Source organism: Scyliorhinus torazame, unplaced genomic scaffold (assembly GCF_047496885.1).
Source record: "Scyliorhinus torazame isolate Kashiwa2021f unplaced genomic scaffold, sScyTor2.1 scaffold_492, whole genome shotgun sequence".
Taxonomy (NCBI): domain Eukaryota; kingdom Metazoa; phylum Chordata; class Chondrichthyes; order Carcharhiniformes; family Scyliorhinidae; genus Scyliorhinus; species Scyliorhinus torazame.
In genome coordinates this window covers 121557-143183 of record NW_027308219.1, presented here as the reverse complement: position 1 = coordinate 143183, position 21627 = coordinate 121557, and the positions used below count along the sequence as shown (strand labels likewise).

The following is a 21627-nucleotide window of genomic DNA, read 5'->3' as shown; positions in this document are numbered from 1 at the left end:
GAGGATCACTCACTGTGTAACTGTACAGAGTCACTGTTTATTCAGCAGGGTGAGGGTCACTCACTGTGTAACTGTACAGAGTCACTGTTTATTCAGGGTGAGGATCACTCACTGTGTAACTGTACAGAGTCACTGTTTATTCAGGGTGAGGATCACTCACTGTATAACTGTACAGAGTCACTTTTTATTCAGGGTGAGGGTCACTCACTGTGTAACTGTACAGTGTCACTGTTTATTCAGGGCGAGGATCACTCACTGTGTAACTGTACAGAGTCACTGTTTATTCAGGGCGAGGATCACTCACTGTGTAACTGTACAGAGTCACTGTTTATTCAGCAGAGTGAGGATCACTCACTGTGTAACTGTACAGAGTCACTGTTTATTCAGCAGGGTGAGGATCACTCACTGTGTAACTGTACAGAGTCACTGTTTATTCAGGGTGAGGATCACTCACTGTGTAACTGTACAGAGTCACTGTTTATTCAGGGTGAGGATCACTCACTGTGTAACTGTACAGAGTCACTGTTTATTCAGCAGGGTGAGGATCACTCACTGTGTAACTGTAGAGAGTCACTGTTTATTCAGCAGGGTGAGGATCACTCACTGTGTAACTGTACAGAGTCACTGTTTATTCAGGGTGAGGATCACTCACTGTGTAACTGTACAGAGTCACTGTTTATTCAGGGTGAGGATCACTCACTGTGTAACTGTACACAGTCACTGTTTATTCAGGGTGAGGATCACTCACTGTGTAACTGTACAGAGTCACTGTTTATTCAGCAGGGTGAGGATCACTCACTGTGTAACTGTACAGAGTCACTGTTTATTCAGGGTGAGGATCACTCACTGTGTAACTGTAGAGAGTCACTGTTTATTCAGCAGGGTGAGGATCACTCACTGTGTAACTGTACAGAGTCACTGTTTATTCAGCAGGGTGAGGGTCACTCACTGTGTAACTGTACAGAGTCACTGTTTATTCAGGGTGAGGATCACTCACTGTGTAACTGTAGAGAGTCACTGTTTATTCAGCAGGGTGAGGATCACTCACTGTGTAACTGTACAGAGTCACTGTTTATTCAGCAGGGTGAGGATCACTCACTGTGTAACTGTACAGAGTCACTGTTTATTCAGGGTGAGGATCACTCACTGTGTAACTGTACAGAGTCACTGTTTATTCAGTGTGAGGGTCACTCACTGTGTAACTGTACAGAGTCCCTGTTTATTCAGGAGGGTGAGGATCACTCACTGTGTAACTGTACAGAGTCACTGTTTATTCAGCAGGGTGAGGATCACTCACTGTGTAACTGTACAGAGTCACTGTTTATTCAGGGTGAGGATCACTCACTGTGTAACTGTAGAGAGTCACTGTTTATTCAGCAGGGTGAGGATCACTCACTGTGTAACTGTACAGAGTCACTGTTTATTCAGCAGGGTGAGGGTCACTCACTGTGTAACTGTACAGAGTCACTGTTTATTCAGGGTGAGGATCACTCACTGTGTAACTGTACAGAGTCACTGTTTATTCAGGGTGAGGATCACTCACTGTGTAACTGTAGAGAGTCACTGTTTATTCAGCAGGGTGAGGATCACTCACTGTGTAACTGTGCAGAGTCACTGTTTATTCAGGGTGAGGATCACTCACTGTGTAACTGTACAGAGTCACTGTTTATTCAGGGGGAGGATCACTCACTGTGTAACTGTACAGAGTCACTGTTTATTCAGGGTGAGGATCACTCACTGTGTAACTGTACAGAGTCCCTGTTTATTCAGCAGGGTGAGAATCACTCACTGTGTAACTGTACAGAGTCACTGTTTATTCAGGGTGAGGATCACTCACTGTGTAACTGTACAGAGTCACTGTTTATTCAGCAGGGTGAGGATCACTCACTGTGTAACTATACAGAGTCACTGTTTATTCAGGGTGAGGATCACTCACTGTGTAACTGTACAGAGTCACTGTTTATTCAGGGTGAGGATCACTGACTGTGTAACTGTACAGAGTCACTGTTTATTCAGGGTGAGGATCACTCACTGTGTAACTGTACAGAGTCACTGTTTATTCAGGGTGAGGATCACTCACTGTGTAACTGTACAGAGTCACTGTTTATTCAGGGCGAGGATCACTCACTGTGTAACTGTACAGAGTCGCTGTTTATTCAGGGTGAGGATCACTCACTGTGGAACTGGACAGAGTCACTGTTTGTGTCTGTTATGTTGTGTTCAGCTCTGCTCAGGAAGGGCAGGGACTGCAGTATTCGAAGCTCAGCGTGCACCTTTCCCTGCCCCTGCGAGGGGTGAGGCTCCTGTGCCTGTACCCTCCTCACTCCCCTCTCCTGCGCCGTGGTCTCATCGTGTTCAGCTTCGTCCTGACTTGTCTGAGAACGGGCTAATGCCCTTCCCTCCCCCTTCACCCGGGCCCCACCTCAGGGAGATTCCTTCCCAGCATTCGCAGACCCAGGTGCAAGGGACCAGCGACATCTCCAGGCGGGACAAAGTTACCCCCAAATGCTCCCGATCAGCAGGCTGCTTTTCTGTTTCTCTTATTCCGCTTTTAAGCTCCGAGGTACAATGCTGTGGGAGGGTCAGTGCTGAGGGAGGGTCAGTGCTGAGGGAGCTCCGCACTGTGGGAGGGTCAGTGCTGAGGGAGCGCCGCACTGTGGGAGGGTCAGTGCTGAGGGAGTGCCGCACTGTGGGAGGGTCAGTGCTGAGGGAGCCCCGCACTGTGGGAGGGTCAGTGCTGAGGGAGCTCCGCACTGTGGGAGGGTCAGTGCTGAGGGAGCTCCGCACTGTGGGAGGGTCAGTGCTGAGGGAGCTCCGCACTGTGGGAGGGTCTGTGCTGAGGGAGCTCCGCACTGTGGGAGGGTCAGTGCTGAGGGAGCTCCGCACTGTGGGAGGGTCAGTGCTGAGGGAGTGCCGCACTGTGGGAGGGTCAGTGCTGAGGGAGCTCTGCACTGTGGGAGGGTCAGTGCTGAGGGAGCGCCGCACTGTGGGAGGGTCGGTGCTGAGGGAGCGCCGCACTGTGGGAGGGTCAGTGCTGAGGGAGCACCGCACTGTGGGAGGGTCAGTGCTGAGGGAGCACCGCACTGTGGGAGGGTCGGTGCTGAGGGAGCTCCGCACTGTGGGAGGGTCAGTGCTGAGGGAGCTCCGCACTGTGGGAGGGTCTGTGCTGAGGGAGCTCCGCACTGTGGGAGGGTCAGTGCTGAGGGAGCTCCGCACTGTGGGAGGGTCAGTGCTGAGGGAGCGCCGCACTGTGGGAGGGTCAGTGCTGAGGGAGCTCTGCACTGTGGGAGGGTCAGTGCTGAGGGAGCGCCGCACTGTGGGAGGGTCGGTGCTGAGGGAGCGCCGCACTGTGGGAGGGTCAGTGCTGAGGGAGCGCCGCACTGTGGGAGGGTCAGTGCTGAGGGAGCTCCGCACTGCGGGAGGGCCAGTGCTGAGGGAGCTCCGCACTGTGGGAGGGTCAGTGCTGAGGGAGCGCCGCACTGTGGGAGAGTCAGTGCTGAGGGAGCATCGCACTGTGGGAGGGTCAGTGCTGAGGGAGCTCCGCACTGTGGGAGGGTCAGTGCTGAGGGAGCGCCGCACTGTGGGAGGGTCGGTGCTGAGGGAGCGCCGCACTGTGGCAGGGTCAGTGCTGAGGGAGCTCCGCACTGTGGGAGGGTCGGTGCTGAGGGAGCGCCGCACTGTGGGTGGGTCAGTGCTGAGGGAGCTCCGCACTGTGGGAGGGTCAGTGCTGAGGGAGCTCCGCACTGTGGGAGGGTCAGTGCTGAGGGAGCTCTGCACTGTGGGAGGGTCAGTGCTGAGGGAGCTCCGCACTGTGGGAGGGTCAGTGCTGAGGGAGCACCGCACTGTGGGAGGGTCAGTGCTGAGGGAGCTCCGCACTGTGGGAGGGTCGGTGCTGAGGGAGCTCCGCACTGTGGGAGGGTCAGTGCTGAGGGAGCACCGCACTGTGGGAGGGTCAGTGCTGAGGGAGCTCTGCACTGTGGGAGGGTCAGTGCTGAGGGAGCACCGCACTGTGGGAGGGTCAGTGCTGAGGGAGCGCCGCACTGTGGGAGGGTCAGTGCTGAGGGAGCTCCGCACTGCGGGAGGGTCAGTGCTGAGGGAGCTCCGCACTGTGGGAGGGTCGGTGCTGAGGGAGCGCCGCACTGTGGGAGGGTCGGTGCTGAGGGAGCTCCGCACTGTGGGAGGGTCAGTGCTGAGGGAGCGCCGCACTGTGGGAGGGTCGGTGCTGAGGGAGCGCCGCACTGTGGGAGGGTCGGTGCTGAGGGAGCTCCACACTGTGGGAGGGTCAGTGCTGAGGGAGCGCCGCACTGTGGGAGGGTCGGTGCTGAGGGAGCTCCACACTGTGGGAGGGTCAGTGCTGAGGGAGCGCCGCACTGTGGGAGGGTCAGTGTTGAGGGAGCTTCGCACTGTGGGAGGGTCAGTGCTGAGGGAGCGCCGCACTGTGGGAGGGTCGGTGCTGAGGGAGCTCCGCACAGTGGGAGGGTCAGTGCTGAGGGAGCGCCGCACTGTGGGAGGGTCAGTGCTGAGGGAGAGCCGCACTGCGGGAGGGTCAGTGCTGAGGGAGCGCCGCACTGTGGGAGGGTCAGTGCTGAGGGTCGGGGCTGTGAAGGGGATGGAGATATTTCGTGCTGCGTTTGGTGAAGGGTACACCGCACCCGACCAGAAAGACCACGTTATCGTCCCTCCCCCAGCGCCAGTTTTCACAAGGGTTCCGGGAGCTGGTCGGCCCAGGAAGGCTTCATCTTTCCTCTCCACCCTCGGATCTGACCTCCCTGCACGCCAGATACATCCTGTAAAAGTTTTCTCATGAAGGAGGAGAGAGAGACAGAGAGAGACAGAGAGAGAGAGACAGGGAGAGGAATGATCCAGTGGGCTGGAGGAGGTTACAGAGATAGGGAGAGGTGTAGGGGAACTGGAGGAGGTTACAGAGATAGGGAGGGTTGTGGGGGCTTGAGGAGGTTACAGAGATAGGCAGGGGTGTAAGGGCTGGAGGAGGTTACAGAGATAGGGAGGGGTGTAGGGGAACTGGAGGAGGTTACAGAGATAGGGAGGGGTGTAGGGGCTGGAGGAGGTTACAGAGATAGGGAGGGTTGTGGGGGCTTGAGGAGGTTACAGAGATAGGGAGGGGTGTAGGGGGCTGGAGGAGGTTACAGAGATAGGGAGGGGTGTAGGGGGCTGGAGGAGGTTACAGAGATAGGGAGGATTGTAGGGGACTGGAGGAGGTTACAGAGATAGGGAGGGGTGTCGGGGGCTGGAGGAGGTTACAGAGATATGGAGGGGTGTAGGACTGGAGGAGGTTACAGAGATAGGGAGGGTTGTAGGGGTGCTGGAGGAGGTTACAGAGATAGGGAGGGGTGTAGGGACTGGAGGATGTTACAGAGATAGGGAGGGGTGTAGGGGCTGGAGGAGGTTACAGAGATAGGGAGGGGTGTAGGGGACTGGAGGAGGTTACAGAGATAGGGAGGGGTGTAGGGGGCTGGAGGAGGTTACAGAGACAGGGAGGGGTGTAGGGGTGCTGGAGGAGGTTACAGCGATAGGGAGGGGTGTAGGGGCTGGAGGATGCTACAGAGATGGGAGGGGTGTAGGGGCTGGAGGAGGTTACAGAGATAGGGATGGGTGTAGGGGCTGGAGGAGGTTACAGAGATAGGGAGGGGTGTAGGGGGCTGGAGGAGGTTACAGAGATAGGGAGGGTTGTAGGGAGCTGGAGGAGGTTACAGAGATAGGGAGGGGTGTAGGGGCTGGAGGAGGTTACAGAGATAGGGAGGGGTGTAGGGGGCTGGAGGAGGTTACAGAGATAGGGAGGGGAGTAGGGGGCTGGAGGAGGTTACAGAGATAGGGAGGGGTGTAGGGGGCTGGAGGAGGTTACAGAGATAGGGAGGGTTGTAGGGAGCTGGAGGAGGTTACAGAGATAGGGAGGGGTGTAGGGGCTGGAGGAGGTTACAGAGATAGGGAGGGGTGTAGGGGGCTGGAGGAGGTTACAGAGATAGGGAGGGGTGTAGGGGGCTGGAGGAGGTTACAGAGATAGGGAGGGGTGTAGGGGGCTGGAGGAGGTTACAGAGATAGGGAGGGGTGTAGGGGCTGGAGGAGGTTACAGAGATAGGGAGGGTTGTAGGGGTGCTGGAGGAGGTTACAGAGATAGGGAGGGGTGTAGGGCACTGGAGGAGTTTACAGAGATAGGGAGGGGTTGTAGGGGGCTGGAGGAGGTGACAGAGATAGGGAGGGGTGTAGGAGGCTGGGGGAGGTTACAGAGATAGGGAGGGGTGTAGGGGGCTGGAGGAGGTTACAGAGATAGGGAGAGGTGTAGGGGAACTGGAGGAGGTTACAGAGATAGGGAGGGGTGTAGGGGGCTGGAGGAGGTTACAGAGATAGGGATGGGTGTAGGGGCTGGAGGAGGTTACAGAGATAGGGAGGGGTGTAGGGGCTGGAGGAGGTTACAGAGATAGGGATTGGTGTAGGGGGGCTGTTGGAGGTTACAGAGATAGGGAGGGGTGTAGGGGGGCTGGAGGAGGTTTCAGAGATAGGGAGGGGTGTAGGGGGTTGGAGGAGGTTACAGAGATAGGGAGGGGTGTAGGGCACTGGAGGAGTTTACAGAGATAGGGAGGGGTGTAGGGACTGAAGGATGTTACAGAGATAGGGAGGGGTGTAGGGGCTGGAGGAGGTTACAGAGATAGGGAGGGTTGTAGGGGTGCTGGAGGAGGTTACAGAGATAGGGATGGGTGTAGGGCACTGGAGGAGTTTACAGAGATAGGGAGGGGTGTAGGGACTGGAGGATGTTACAGAGATAGGGAGGGATGTAGGGGGACTGGAGGAGGGGACAGAGATAGGGAGGGGTGTAGGGGGCTGGAGGAGGTTACAGAGATAGGGAGGGGTGTAGGGACTGGAGGATGTTACAGAGATAGGGAGTGGTGTCGGGGGCTGGAGGAGGTTACAGAGATAGGGAGGTGTGTAGGGGGCTGGAGGAGGTTACAGAGATAGGGAGGGGTGTAGGGAGCTGGAGGAGGTTACAGAGATAGGGAGGTGTGTAGGGGCTGGAGGGCGTTACAGAGATAGGGAGGGGTGTAGGGGCTGGAGGAGGTTACAGAGATAGGGAGGGGTGTAGGGGGCTGGAGGAGGTTACAGAGATAGGGAGGGGTGTAGGGGGCTGGAGGAGGTTACAGAGATAGGGAGGGGTGTAGGGGGCTGGAGGAGGTTACAGAGATAGGGAGGGCTGTAGGGGCTGGAGGAGGTTACAGAGATAGGGAGGGGTGTAGGGGGCTGGAGGAGGTTACAGAGATAGGGAGGGTTGTAGGGAGCTGGAGGAGGTTACAGAGATAGGGAGGGGTGTAGGGGCTGGAGGAGGTTACAGAGATAGGGAGGGGTGTAGGGGGCTGGAGGAGGTTACAGAGATAGGGAGGGGTGTAGGGGGCTGGAGGAGGTTACAGAGATAGGGAGGGGTGTAGGGGGCTGGAGGAGGTTACAGAGATAGGGAGGGGTGTAGGGGGCTGGAGGAGGTTACAGAGATAGGGAGGGGTGTAGGGGGCTGGAGGAGGTTACAGAGATAGGGAGGGGTGTAGGGGCTGGAGGAGGTTACAGAGATAGGGAGGGGTGTAGGGGGCTGGAGGAGGTTACAGAGATAGGGAGGGGTGTAGGGGGCTGGAGGAGGTTACAGAGATACGGAGGGGTGTAGGGGGGCTGGAGGAGGTTACAGAGATAGGGAGGGTTGTCGGGGACTGGAGGAGGTTACAGAGATAGGGAGAGGTGTAGGGGCTGGAGGAGGTTACAGAGATAGGGAGGGTTGCGATTTGCGATTCCGGTATATCTGCAATGGTTGAAGCCGCTCTCCTCCGCTCCGACCGTCCCTGATGTCTCTCGCTCTCCCTCTCTCTCTCTCGCAGAACTCCCTGGCGCACCGCCTCCTCATGAGGGAGGGCTCGCTGATCAGCCTGGCCATTCCCGGAGCCGCCTCGCTGCCGAACATTTCCCGGGGGCTTCCCACCGCTCAATGCAGCTCCAAGGTCAGTCCCACCTTGGGGGGGGGGGGGTTTCGGCAGAATCGCGAGGTGGGGTTGGGGGGGGGGGGGGGGGTTCCCGCACAATTTGGAGTGACGAGGGCGAGGAGACTGGGGTCCCTCATAGCTTGGAGGGAGTTGGAGTGAGGGTGTCCCACGGAGTTTGGAGGGAGCGAGGGCGAGGGGCTCCCACGGAGTTTGGAGGGGGCGAGGGTGAGGGGCTCCCACGTAGTTTGGAGGGAGCGAGGGCGAGGGGCTCCCACAGAGTTTGGAGGGAGCGAGGGTGAGGGGCTCCCACGGAGATTGGAGGGAGCGAGGGTGAGGGCCATCCCACGGAGTTTGGAGGGAGCGAGGGCGAGGGGCTCCCACAGAGTTTGGAGGGAGCGAGGGTGAGGGGCTCCCACGGAGTTTGGAGGGAGCGAGGGTGAGGGCCATCCCACGGAGTTTGGAGGGAGCGAGGGGCTCCCACGGAGTTTGGAGGGAGCGAGGGTGAGGGGCTCCCACGGAGTTTGGAGGGGGCGAGGGTGAGGGGCTCCCACGGAGTTTGGAGGGGGCGAGGGTGAGGGGCTCCCACGGAGTTTGGAGAGAGCGAGGGTGAGGGGCTCCCACGGAGTTTGGAGGGGGCGAGGGTGAGGGGGTCCCACGGAGTTTGGAGGGGGCGAGGGTGAGGGGCTCCCACGGAGTTTGGAGGGAGCGAGGGGCTCCCACGGAGTTTGGAGGGAGCGAGGGTGAGGGGCTCCCACGGAGTTTGGAGGGGGCGAGGGTGAGGGGCTCCCACGGAGTTTGGAGGGGGCGAGGGTGAGGGGGTCCCACGGAGTTTGGAGGGAGCGAGGGTGAGGGGCTCCCACGGAGTTTGGAGGGGGCGAGGGTGAGGGGGTCCCACGGAGTTTGGAGGGAGCGAGGGGTGAGGGGCTCCCACGGAGTTTGGAGGGAGCGAGGGTGAGGGGGTCCCACGGAGTTTGGAGGGAGCGAGGGTGAGGGGCTCCCACGGAGTTTGGAGGGGGCGAGGGTGAGGGGCTCCCACGGAGTTTGGAGGGAGCGAGGTTGAGGGCGGTCCCACGGAGTTTGGAGGGGGCGAGGGTGAGGGGATCCCACGGAGTTTGGAGGGAGCGAGGGTTGAGGGCCGTCACACGGAGTTTGGAGGGAGCGGGGGTGAGGGGATCCCACGGAGTTTGGAGGGAGCGAGGGTGAGGGCGGTCCCACGGAGTTTGGAGGGAGCGAGGGTGAGGGGCTCCCACGGAGTTTGGAGGGGGCGAGGGTGAGGGCGGTCCCACGGAGTTTGGAGGGAGCGAGGGGCTCCCACGGAGTTTGGAGGGAGCGGGGGCGAGGGGCTCCCACGGAGTTTGGAGGGGGCGAGGGTGAGGGGCTCCCACGGAGTTTGGAGGGAGCGAGGGGCTCCCACGGAGTTTGGAGGGAGCGAGGGTGAGGGGCTCCCACGGAGTTTGGAGGGGGCGAGGGTGAGGGGCTCCCACGGAGTTTGGAGGGGGCGAGGGTGAAGGCCGTCACACAGAGTTTGGAGGGAGCGAGGGTGAGGGGGTCCCACGGAGTTTGGAGGGTGCGAGGGGCTCCCACGGAGTTTGGAGGGAGCGAGGGTGAGGGGCTCCCACGGAGTTTGGAGGGAGCGAGGGGCTCCCACGGAGTTTGGAGGGGGCGGGGGCGAGGGCCATCCCACGGAGTTTGGAGGGAGTTGAGGCGTCTCACAACTGAGGGGAGGGCTGTGGAGGGTGCGAGGCCTGGGTAGTGACCGTAGGAAGGAGCGTACTTGCTAACCCAACACCGTTTGCCCCGCAGGGAAAGTTTGGCGAGCTGGGAGGAATGACCACTCTCCCAACCCGGCTGCCTGGCCCGGAGGGACATCTGCTGACCGGACACTCGCAGGTCACCTACATCCCCGCCTCGGGACTGGAGGGGGAGGCCGGATTATCCAGGGTGCACCCAGTGATCATCCTCGAGCCCTCGATGAGACCGAGCTCGCTGCTGTCCGGTGAGTAAGAGGCTCGGGCCAGTCTCCGTACCCCTCGGTCAGACACACACTCGGAGCACCGTGCACAGTCCTGGTCTCCGTACCCCTCGGTCAGACACACACTCGGAGCACCGTGCACAGTCCTGGTCTCCGTACCCCTCGGTCAGACACACACTCGGAGCACCGTGCACAGTCCCGGTCTCCGTATGCCTCGGTCAGATCCACACTCGGAGCACCGTGCGCAGTCCCGGTCTCCGTATCCCTCGGTCAGACCCACGCTCGGGGCACCGTGCACAGTCCCGGTCTCCGTATCCCTCGGTCAGACCCACACTCGGAGCACCGTGCACAGTCTCGGTCTCCGTGCCCCTCGGTCAGACCCACACTCGGAGCACCGTGCACAGTCTCGGTCTCCGTGCCCCTCGGTTAGACCCACACTCGGAGCACCGTGCACAGTCCCGGTCTCCGTGTCCCTCGGTTAGACCCACACTCGGAGCACCGTGCACAGTCCCGGTCTCCGTCGGTCAGACCCACACTCGGAGCACCATGCACAGTCCCGGTCTCCGTGTCCCTCGTTCAGACCCACACTCGGAGCACCGTGCACAGTCCCGGTCTCCGTGTCCCTCGGTCAGACCCACACTCGGAGCACCGCGCACAGTCCCGGTCTCCGTATCCCTCAGTCAGACCCACACTCGGAGCACCGTGCACAGTCCCGGTCTCCGTATCCCTCGGTTAGACCCACACTCGGAGCACCGTGCACAGTCCCGGTCTCCGTGTCCCTCAGTCAGACCCACACTCGGAGCACCGTGCACAGACCCGGTCTCCGTATCCCTCGGTCAGACCCACACTCGGAGCACCGCGCACAGTCCCGGTCTCCGTATCCCTCGGTCAGACCCACACGCAGAGCACCGCGCACAGTCCCGGTCTCCGTATCCCTCGGTCAGACCCACACTCGGAGCACCGTGCACAGTCCCGGTCTCCGTGTCCCTCGGTCAGACCCACATTCGGAGCACCGTGGACTGTCCCGGCCTCCGTGTCCCTCGGTCAGACCCACACTCGGAGCACCGTGCACAGTCCCGGTCTCCGTCTCCCTCGGACAAACCCACACTCGGAGCACCGTGCACAGTCCCGGTCTCCGTATCCCTCGGTTAGACCCACACTCGGAGCACCGTGCACAGTCCCGGTCTCCGTGTCCCTCGGTTAGACCCACACTCGGAGCACCGTGCACAGTCCCGGTCTCCGTGTCCCTCGGTCAGACCCACACTCGGAGCACCGTGCACAGTCCCGGTCTCCGTGTCCCTCGGTCAGACCCACACTCGCAGCACCGTGCGCAGTCCCGGTCTCCGTGTCCCTCGGTCAGACACACACTCGGAGCACCATGCACAGTCCCGGTCTCCGTGTCCCTCGGTCAGACCCACACTCGGAGCACGAAAGCGAGAACTGGCGAGGGAGCAGGGTTGATGGGTAAAAGGTGACTGGGATCTTACTGTGCCCATCGCCTCCTTCCCCAGGGCTAACACGGGTAACCCTCCTGTTTCTGTTGCAGGCCTCGGTGCCGTGCCCTTCTTCTACGCCCACCCGCTGCTCACCGGGGAACGCTACGACCCCCGGATGGCCAAGGCACCTCAGCACCGGCCCCTGGGGAGGGCGCAGTCTGCCCCGCTGCCCCAGAGTCCCCGCTCAGTCCAGCACCAGCTCCACACCCAGCAACAACACCAGCGCTTCCTCGAGAGGTTGAAACAGCAGACGCACCTCGGCAAGGTAACGGGAGTGGGATATGTGAAATGAGGTTGAGCCTCGGGGTACAGGTTAATTGAGGTTGAGCCTCGGGGTACAGGTTAATTGAGGTTGAGCCTAGGGGTACAGGTTAATTGAGGTTGAGTCTCGGGGTACATGTTAATTGAGGCTGTGTCTCGGGGTACAGGTTAATTGAGGTTGAGCCTCGGGGTACAGGTTAATTGAGGTTGAGCCTCGGGGTACAGGTTAATTGAGGTTGAGCCTCGGGGTACAGGTTAATTGAGGCTGTGTCTCGGGGTACAGGTTAATTGAGGTTGTGTCTCGGGGTACAGGTTAATTGAGGTTGTGTCTCGGGGTACAGGTTAATTGAGGTTGAGCCTCGGGGTACAGGTTAATTGAGGTTAAGACTCGGGGTCCAGGTTATTTGAGGCTGTGTCTTGGGGTACAGGTTAATTGAGGTTAAATCTTGGGTTACAGGTTAATTGCGGTTGGATCTAGGGGTACAGGTTAATTGAGGTTGTGTTACGGGGTATGGGTTAATTGTGGTTGAGTCTCGGGGTACAAGTTAATTGTGGTTGTGTCTCGGGGTACAGGTTAATTGAGCTTGTGTCTCGGGGTACAGGATAATTGTGGTTGAGTCTCGGGCTACAGGTTAATTGAGCTTGTGTCTCGGGGTACAGGATAATTGTGGTTGAGTCTCGGGCTACAGGTTAATTGAGGTTGAGTCTCGGGGTACAGGTTAATTGTGGTTGAGTCTCGGGCTGCAGGTTAATTGAGGTTGAGCCTCGGGGTACAGGTTAATTGAGGTAGAGTCCCGGGGTACAGGTTAATTGAGGTTGAGTCTCGGGGTACACGTTAATTGAGGTTGTGTCTTGGGGTACAGGTTAATTGAGGTTGAGTCCCGGGGTACAGGTTAATTGAGGTTGAGTCCCGGGGTACATGTTAATTGAGGTTGAGTCTCGGGGTACAGGTTAATTGAGGTTGTGTCTCGGGGTACAGGTTAATTGAGGTTGAATCTCGGCGTACAGGTTAATTGAGGTTGTGCCTCGGGGTACAGGTTAATTGAGGTTGAGTCTCGGGGTACAGGTTAATTGAGGTTGAATCTCGGCGTACAGGTTAATTGAGGTTGTGTCTCGGGGTCCAGGTTAATTGAGGTTGAATCTTGGGATACAGGCTAATTGAGGTGTCTCGGGGTACAGGTTAATTGAGGTTGAATCTCGGGGTACAGGTTAATTGAGGTTGAATCTCAGCGTACAGTTTAACTGAGGTTGAATCTTGGGGTACAGGTTAATTGAGCTTGAATCTTGGGGTACAGGTTAATTGAGGTTGAATCTTGGAGTACAGGTTAATTGAGGTTGAGTCTCGGGGTACAGGTTAATTGCGGTTTCGTCTCGGGGTTCAGGTTAATTGAGGTTGTGTCTCGGGGTACAGGTTAATTGAGGTTGAATCTTGGGGTACAGGTTAATTGAGGTTGAATCTTGGGGTACAGGTTAATTGAGGTTGAGTCTCGTGGTACAGGTTAATTGAGGTTGAGTCTCGGCGTACAGGTTAATTGAGGTTGTGTCTCAGGGTACAGGTTAATTGAGGTTGAATCTTGGGGTACAGGTTAATTGAGGTTGAGTCTCGGGGTACAGGTTAATTTGAGGTTGTGTCTCGGGGTACAGGTTAATTGAAGTCAAGTCTCGGGGTACAGGTTATTTGAGGCTGTGTCTTGGGGTACAGGTTAATTGAGGTTAAATCTTGGGTTACAGGTTAATTGCGGTTGGATCTAGGGGTACAGGTTAATTGAGGTTGTGTTACGGGGTACGGGTTAATTGTGGTTGAGTCTCGGGGTACAGGTTAATTGTGGTTGTGTCTCGTGGTACAGGTTAATTGAGCTTGTGTCTCGGGGTACAGGATAATTGTGGTTGAGTCTCGGGATACAGGTTAATTGAGGTTGAGTCTCGGGGTACAGTTTAATTGAGGTTGTGTCCCGGGGTCCTGGTTACTGGAGGTTGAGTCCCGGGGTACAGGTTAATTGAGGTTGTGTCTCGGGGTACACGTTAATTGAGGTTGTGTCATGGGGTACAGGTTAATTGAGGTTGTCTCGGGGTACAGGTCAATTGAGGTTGAATCTTGGGGTACAGGTTAATTGAGGTTGAATCTTGGAGTACAGGTTAATTGAGTTGAGTCTCGGGGTACAGGTTAATTGCGGTTTCGTCTCGGGGTACAGGTTAATTGAGGTTGTGTCCCGGGGTACAGGTTAATTGAGGTTGTGTCTCGGGGTACAGGTTAATTGAGGTTGAGTCTCGGGGTACAGGTTAATTGAGGTTGTCTCGGGGTACAGGTCAATTGAGGTTGAGTCTCGGGGTACAGGTTAATTGTGGTTGAGTCTCAGGGTACAGGTTAATTGAGGTTGTGTCTCGGGGTACATGTTAATTGAGGTTGTGTCTCGGGGTACAGGTTAAATGAGGTTGTGTCCCGGCGTAGAGGTTAATTGAGGTTGAGTCTCCGGGTACAGGTTAATTGAGGTTGAGTCCCGGGGTACAGGTTAATTGAGGTTGTGTCCCGGGGTACAGGTTAATTGAGGTTGTGTCTCGGGGTTCAATTTAATTGAGGTCGAGTCTCGGGGTAAAGTTTAATTCAGGTTGAGTCTCGGGTACAGGTTAATTGAGGTTGAGTTTCGGGCTACAGGTTAATTGAGGTTGAGTCTCGGGGTACAGGTTAATTGAGGTTTTGTCTCGGGGTTCAATTTAATTGAGGTTGTCTCGGGGTACAGGTTAATTGTGGTTGAGTCTCGGGGTGCAGGTTAATTAAGGTTGAGTCTCGGGGTACAGGTTAATTTAGGTTGAGTCTCGGGGTACAGGATAATTGAGGTTGAGTCTCGGGGTACAGATTAATTGAGGCTGAGTCCCGGGGTACAGGTTAATTGAGGTTGAGTCTCGGGGTGCAGGTTAATTGAGGTTGAGTCCCGGGGTACATGTTAATTGAGGTTGAGTCAGGGTACAGGTTAATTGAGGCTGATTCTCGGGGCTACAGCTTAATTGACGATGTGTCACGGGCTACAGGTTAATTGAGGTTGAGTCTCGGGGTACAAGTTAATTGAGGTTGTGTCTCGGGGTACAGGTTAATTGAGTTCAGTCTCGGGGTACAGGTTAATTGAGGTTGTGTCTCGCGGTACAGGTTAATTGCGGTTGCGTCTCGGGATACAGGTTAATTGCGGTTTCGTCTCGGGGTACAGGTTGATTGAGGTTGTGTCTCGGGGTACAGGTTAATTGAGGATGAATCTTGGGGTACAGGTTAATTGAGGTTGAGTCTCGGGGTACAGGTTAATTGAGGTTGAGTCTCGGGGTCCAGGTTAATTGCGGTTGCGTCTCGGGGTACAGGTTAATTGCGGTTGCCTCTCGGGGTACAGGTTATTTGAGGCTGTGTCTTGGGGTACAGGTTAATTGAGGTTGAATCTTGGGGTACAGGTTAATTGCGGTTGGATCTAGGGGTACAGGTTAATTGAGGTTGAGTCTCGGGGTACAGGTTAATTGAGGTTGAGTCTCGGGGTACAGGTTAATTGAGGTTGAGTCCCGGGGTACAGGTTAATTGAGGTTGAGTCCCGGGGTACATGTTAATTGAGGTTGTATCTCGGGGTACAGGTTAATTGAGGTTGTGTCTCGGGGTACAGGTTAATTGAGGTTGAATCTTGGGATACAGGCTAATTGAGGTGTCTCGGGGTACAGGTTAATTGAGGTTGAATCTCGGGGTACAGGATAATTGAGCTTGAATCTCAGCGTACAGTTTAATTGAGATTGAATCTTGGGGTACAGGTTAATTGAGGTTGAATCTTGGGGTACAGGTTAATTGAGGTTGAATCTTGGAGTACAGGTTAATTGAGGTTGAGTCTCAGGGTACAGGTTAATTGCGGTTTCGTCTCGGGGTACAGGTTAATTGAGGTTGTGTCTCGGGGTACAGGTTAATTGAGGTTGAATCTTGGGGTACAGGTTAATTGAGGTTGAGTCTCGGGGTACAGGTTAATTGAGGTTGAATCTCGGCGTACAGGTTAATTGAGGTTGAGTCTCGGGGTACAGGGAAATTGAGGTTGAATCTTGGGGTGCAGGTTAATTGAAGTTAAGTCTCGGGGTACAGGTTATTTGAGGCTGTGTCTTGGGGTACAGGTTAATTGAGGTTGTGTGCGGGGCAACAGGTTAATTGAGGTTGTCTCGGGGTACAGGTCAATTGAGGTTGAGTCTCGGGGTACAGGATAATTGTGGTTGAGTCTCGGGGTACAGGTTAATGGAGGGTGAATCTCGGCGTACAGGTTAATTGAGCTTGTGTCTCGGGGTACAGGATAATTGTGGTTGAGTCTCGGGATACAGGTTAATTGAGGTTGAGTCTCGGGGTACAGGTTTATTGAGGTTATGTCCCGGGGTCCCGGTTACTGGAGGTTGAGTCCCGGGGTACAGGTTAATTGAGGTTGAGTCTCGGGGTACAGGTTAATTGAGGTTTTGTCTCGGGGTTCAATTTAATTGAGGTTGTCTCGGGGTACAGGTTAATTGTGGTTGAGTCTCGGGGTGCAGGTTAATTAAGGTTGAGTCTCGGGGTACAGGTTAATTTAGGTTGAGTCTCGGGGTACAGGATAATTGAGGTTGAGTCTCGGGGTACAGATTAATTGAGGCTGAGTCCCGGGGTACAGGTTAATTGAGGTTGAGTCTCGGGGTGCAGGTTAATTGAGGTTGAGTCCCGGGGTACATGTTAATTGAGGTTGAGTCAGGGTACAGGTTAATTGAGGCTGATTCTCGGGGCTACAGCTTAATTGACGATGTGTCACGGGCTACAGGTTAATTGAGGTTGAGTCTCGGGGTACAAGTTAATTGAGGTTGTGTCTCGGGGTACAGGTTAATTGAGTTGAGTCTCGGGGTACAGGTTAATTGCGGTTTCGTCTCGGGGTACAGGTTGATTGAGGTTGTGTCTCGGGGTACAGGTTAATTGAGGTTGAGTCTCGGGGTACAGGTTAATTGAGGTTGAGTCTCGGGGTACAGGTTAATTGAGGTTGAGTCCCGGGGTACAGGTTAATTGAGGTTGAGTCCCGGGGTACATGTTAATTGAGGTTGTATCTCGGGGTACAGCTTAATTGAGGTTGTGTCTCGGGGTACAGGTTAATTGAGGTTGAATCTTGGGATACAGGCTAATTGAGGTGTCTCGGGGTACAGGTTAATTGAGGTTGAATCTCGGGGTACAGGATAATTGAGCTTGAATCTCAGCGTACAGTTTAATTGAGATTGAATCTTGGGGTACAGGTTAATTGAGGTTGAATCTTGGGGTACAGGTTAATTGAGGTTGAATCTTGGAGTACAGGTTAATTGAGGTTGAGTCTCAGGGTACAGGTTAATTGCGGTTTCGTCTCGGGGTACAGGTTAATTGAGGTTGTGTCTCGGGGTACAGGTTAATTGAGGTTGAATCTTGGGGTACAGGTTAATTGAGGTTGAGTCTCGGGGTACAGGTTAATTGAGGTTGAATCTCGGCGTACAGGTTAATTGAGGTTGAGTCTCGGGGTACAGGGAAATTGAGGTTGAATCTTGGGGTGCAGGTTAATTGAAGTTAAGTCTCGGGGTACAGGTTATTTGAGGCTGTGTCTTGGGGTACAGGTTAATTGAGGTTGTGTGCGGGGCAACAGGTTAATTGAGGTTGTCTCGGGGTACAGGTCAATTGAGGTTGAGTCTCGGGGTACAGGATAATTGTGGTTGAGTCTCGGGGTACAGGTTAATGGAGGGTGAATCTCGGCGTACAGGTTAATTGAGCTTGTGTCTCGGGGTACAGGATAATTGTGGTTGAGTCTCGGGATACAGGTTAATTGAGGTTGAGTCTCGGGGTACAGGTTTATTGAGGTTATGTCCCGGGGTCCCGGTTACTGGAGGTTGAGTCGGGGTACAGGTTAATTGAGGTTGAGTCTCGGGGTACAGGTTAATTGAGGTTTTGTCTCGGGGTTCAATTTAATTGAGGTTGTCTCGGGGTACAGGTTAATTGTGGTTGAGTCTCGGGGTGCAGGTTAATTAAGGTTGAGTCTCGGGGTACAGGTTAATTTAGGTTGAGTCTCGGGGTACAGGATAATTGAGGTTGAGTCTCGGGGTACAGATTAATTGAGGCTGAGTCCCGGGGTACAGGTTAATTGAGGTTGAGTCTCGGGGTGCAGGTTAATTGAGGTTGAGTCCCGGGGTACATGTTAATTGAGGTTGAGTCAGGGTACAGGTTAATTGAGGCTGATTCTCGGGGCTACAGCTTAATTGACGATGTGTCACGGGCTACAGGTTAATTGAGGTTGAGTCTCGGGGTACAAGTTAATTGAGGTTGTGTCTCGGGGTACAGGTTAATTGAGTTGAGTCTCGGGGTACAGGTTAATTGCGGTTTCGTCTCGGGGTACAGGTTGATTGAGGTTGTGTCTCGGGGTACAGGTTAATTGAGGATGAATCTTGGGGTACAGGTTAATTGAGGTTGAGTCTCGGGGTACAGGTTAATTGAGGTTGAGTCTCGGGGTCCAGGTTAATTGCGGTTGCGTCTCGGGGTACAGGTTAATTGCGGTTGCCTCTCGGGGTACAGGTTATTTGAGGCTGTGTCTTGGGGTACAGGTTAATTGAGGTTGAATCTTGGGGTACAGGTTAATTGCGGTTGGATCTAGGGGTACAGGTTAATTGAGGTTGAGTCTCGGGGTACAGGTTAATTGAGGTTGAGTCTCAGGGTACAGGTTAATTGAGGTTGAGTCCCGGGGTACAGGTTAATTGAGGTTGAGTCCCGGGGTACATGTTAATTGAGGTTGTATCTCGGGGTACAGGTTAATTGAGGTTGTGTCTCGGGGTACAGGTTAATTGAGGTTGAATCTTGGGATACAGGCTAATTGAGGTGTCTCGGGGTACAGGTTAATTGAGGTTGAATCTCGGGGTACAGGTTAATTGAGCTTGAATCTCAGCGTACAGTTTAATTGAGATTGAATCTTGGGGTACAGGTTAATTGAGGTTGAATCTTGGGGTACAGGTTAATTGAGGTTGAATCTTGGAGTACAGGTTAATTGAGGTTGAGTCTCAGGGTACAGGTTAATTGCGGTTTCGTCTCGGGGTACAGGTTAATTGAGGTTGTGTCTCGGGGTACAGGTTAATTGAGGTTGAATCTTGGGGTACAGGTTAATTGAGGTTGAGTCTCGGGGTACAGGTTAATTGAGGTTGAATCTCGGCGTACAGGTTAATTGAGGTTGTGTCTCAGGGTGCAGGGAAATTGAGGTTGAATCTTGGGGTGCAGGTTAATTGAGGTTGAGTCTCGGCGTACAGGTTAATTTGAGGTTGTGTCTCGGGGTACAGGTTAATTGAAGTTAAGTCTCGGGGTACAGGTTATTTGAGGCTGTGTCTTGGGGTACAGGTTAATTGAGGTTGTGTGCGGGGCAACAGGTTAATTGAGGTTGTCTCGGGGTACAGGTCAATTGAGGTTGAGTCTCGGGGTACAGGATAATTGTGGTTGAGTCTCGGGGTACAGGTTAATGGAGGGTGAATCTCGGCGTACAGGTTAATTGAGCTTGTGTCTCGGGGTACAGGATAATTGTGGTTGAGTCTCGGGATACAGGTTAATTGAGGTTGAGTCTCGGGGTACAGGTTTATTGAGGTTATGTCCCGGGGTCCCGGTTACTGGAGGTTGAGTCCCGGGGTACAGGTTAATTGAGGTTGAGTCCCGGGGTACATGTTAATTGAGGTTGAGTCGGGGTACAGGTTAATTGAGGCTGATTCTCGGGGCTACAGGTTAATTGACGATGTGTCACGGGCTACAGGTTAATTGAGGTTGAGTCTCGGGGTACAGGTTAATTGAGGTTGTGTCTCGGGGTACAGGTTAATTGAGTTGAGTCTCGGGGTACAGGTAAATTGCGGTTTCGTCTCGGGGTACAGGTTAATTGAGGTTGTGTCTCGGGGTACAGGTTAATTGAGGATGAATCTTGGTGTACAGGTTAATTGAGGTTGAGTCTTGGGGTACAGGTTAATTGAGGTTGAGTCTCGGGGTACAGGTTAATTGAGGTTGTGTCTCGGGGTACAGGTTAATTGAGTTGAGTCTCGGGGTACATGTTAATTGAGGTTGAGTCGGGGTACAGGTTAATTGAGGCTGATTCTCGGGGCTACAGGTTAATTGACGATGTGTCACGGGCTACAGGTTAATTGAGGTTGAGTCTCGGGGTACAGGTTAATTGAGGTTGTGTCTCGGGGTACAGGTTAATTGAGTTGAGTCTCGGGGTACAGGTAAATTGCGGTTTCGTCTCGGGGTACAGGTTAATTGAGGTTGTGTCTCGGGGTACAGGTTAATTGAGGATGAATCTTGGGGTACATGTTAATTGAGGTTGAGTCTCGGGGTAAAGGTTAATTGAGGTCGAGTCTCGGGGTACAGGTTAATTGAGGTTGTGTCTCGGGGTACAGGTTAATTGAGTTGAGTCTCGGGGTACAGGTTAATTGCGGTTTCGTCTCGGGGTACAGGTTAATTGAGGTTGTGTCTCGGGGTACAGGTTAATTGAGGATGAATCTTGGGGTACAGGTTAATTGAGGTTGAGTCTCGGGGTACAGGTTAATTGAGATTGAGTCTCGGTGTCTAGGTTAATTGCGGTTGCGTCTCGGGGTACAGGTTAATTGAGGTTGTGTCTCGGGGTACAGGTTAATTGAGGTTGAATCTTGGGGTACAGGTTAATAGAGGTTGCGTCTTGGGGTACAGGTTAACTGAGGTTAAGTCTCGGGGTACAGGTTATGAGAGGCTGTCTCTTGGGGTACAGGTTAATTGAGGTTGAATCTTGGGGTACAGGTTAATTGCGGTTGGATCTAGGGGTACAGGTTAATTGAGGTTGAGTCCCGGGGTACAGGTTAATTGAGGTTCAGTCTCGGGGTACATGTTAATTGAGGTTGAGTCTCGGGGTACAGGTTAATTGAGGTTGTGTCTCGGGGTACAGGTTAATTGATGTTGAATCTTGGGATACAGGCTAATTGAGGTGTCTCGGGGTACAGGTTAATTGAGGTTGAATCTCGGGGTACAGGTTAATTGAGGTTGAATCTCAGCGTACAGTTTAATTGAGGTTGAATCTTGGGGTACAGGTTAATTGAGGTTGAATCTTGGGGTACAGGTTAATTGAGGTTGAATCTTGGAGTACAGGTTAATTGAGGTTGAGTCTCGGGGTACAGGTTAATTGAGGTTTCGTCTCGGGGTACAGGTTAATTGAGGTTGTGTCTCGGGGTACAGGTTAATTGAGGTTGAATCTTCGGGTACAGGTTAATTGAGGTTGAGTCTCGGGGTACAGGTTAATTGAGGTTGAATCTCGGCGTACAGGTTAATTGAGGTTGAGTCTCGGGGTACAGGGAAATTGAGGTTGAATCTTGGGGTGCAGGTTAATTGAAGTTAAGTCTCGGGGTACAGGTTATTTGAGGCTGTGTCTTGGGGTACAGGTTAATTGAGGTTGTGTGCGGGGCAACAGGTTAATTGAGGTTGTCTCGGGGTACAGGTCAATTGAGGTTGAGTCTCGGGGTACAGGATAATTGTGGTTGAGTCTCGGGGTACAGGTTAATGGAGGGTGAATCTCGGCGTACAGGTTAATTGAGCTTGTGTCTCGGGGTACAGGATAATTGTGGTTGAGTCTCGGGATACAGGTTAATTGAGGTTGAGTCTCGGGGTACAGGTTTATTGAGGTTATGTCCCGGGGTCCCGGTTACTGGAGGTTGAGTCGGGGTACAGGTTAATTGAGGTTGAGTCTCGGGGTACAGGTTAATTGAGGTTTTGTCTCGGGGTTCAATTTAATTGAGGTTGTCTCGGGGTACAGGTTAATTGTGGTTGAGTCTCGGGGTGCAGGTTAATTAAGGTTGAGTCTCGGGGTACAGGTTAATTTAGGTTGAGTCTCGGGGTACAGGATAATTGAGGTTGAGTCTCGGGGTACAGATTAATTGAGGCTGAGTCCCGGGGTACAGGTTAATT

At 54.3% G+C, this 21627-nt stretch overlaps 1 protein-coding gene across 1 annotated transcript in view; it reads left to right on the top strand.

Moving 5' to 3' along the window:
* LOC140406356 (histone deacetylase 4-like) overlaps positions 1 to 21627 on the top strand; it is an 84440-nt gene that overhangs the window by 5132 nt on the left and 57681 nt on the right. The window contains 3 exon segments of the mRNA XM_072494454.1: positions 7872 to 7991; positions 9777 to 9969; positions 11492 to 11706. Of these exon segments, the coding sequence (XP_072350555.1) occupies positions 7896 to 7991; positions 9777 to 9969; positions 11492 to 11706 (504 nt within the window). The 5' untranslated portion in view covers positions 7872 to 7895.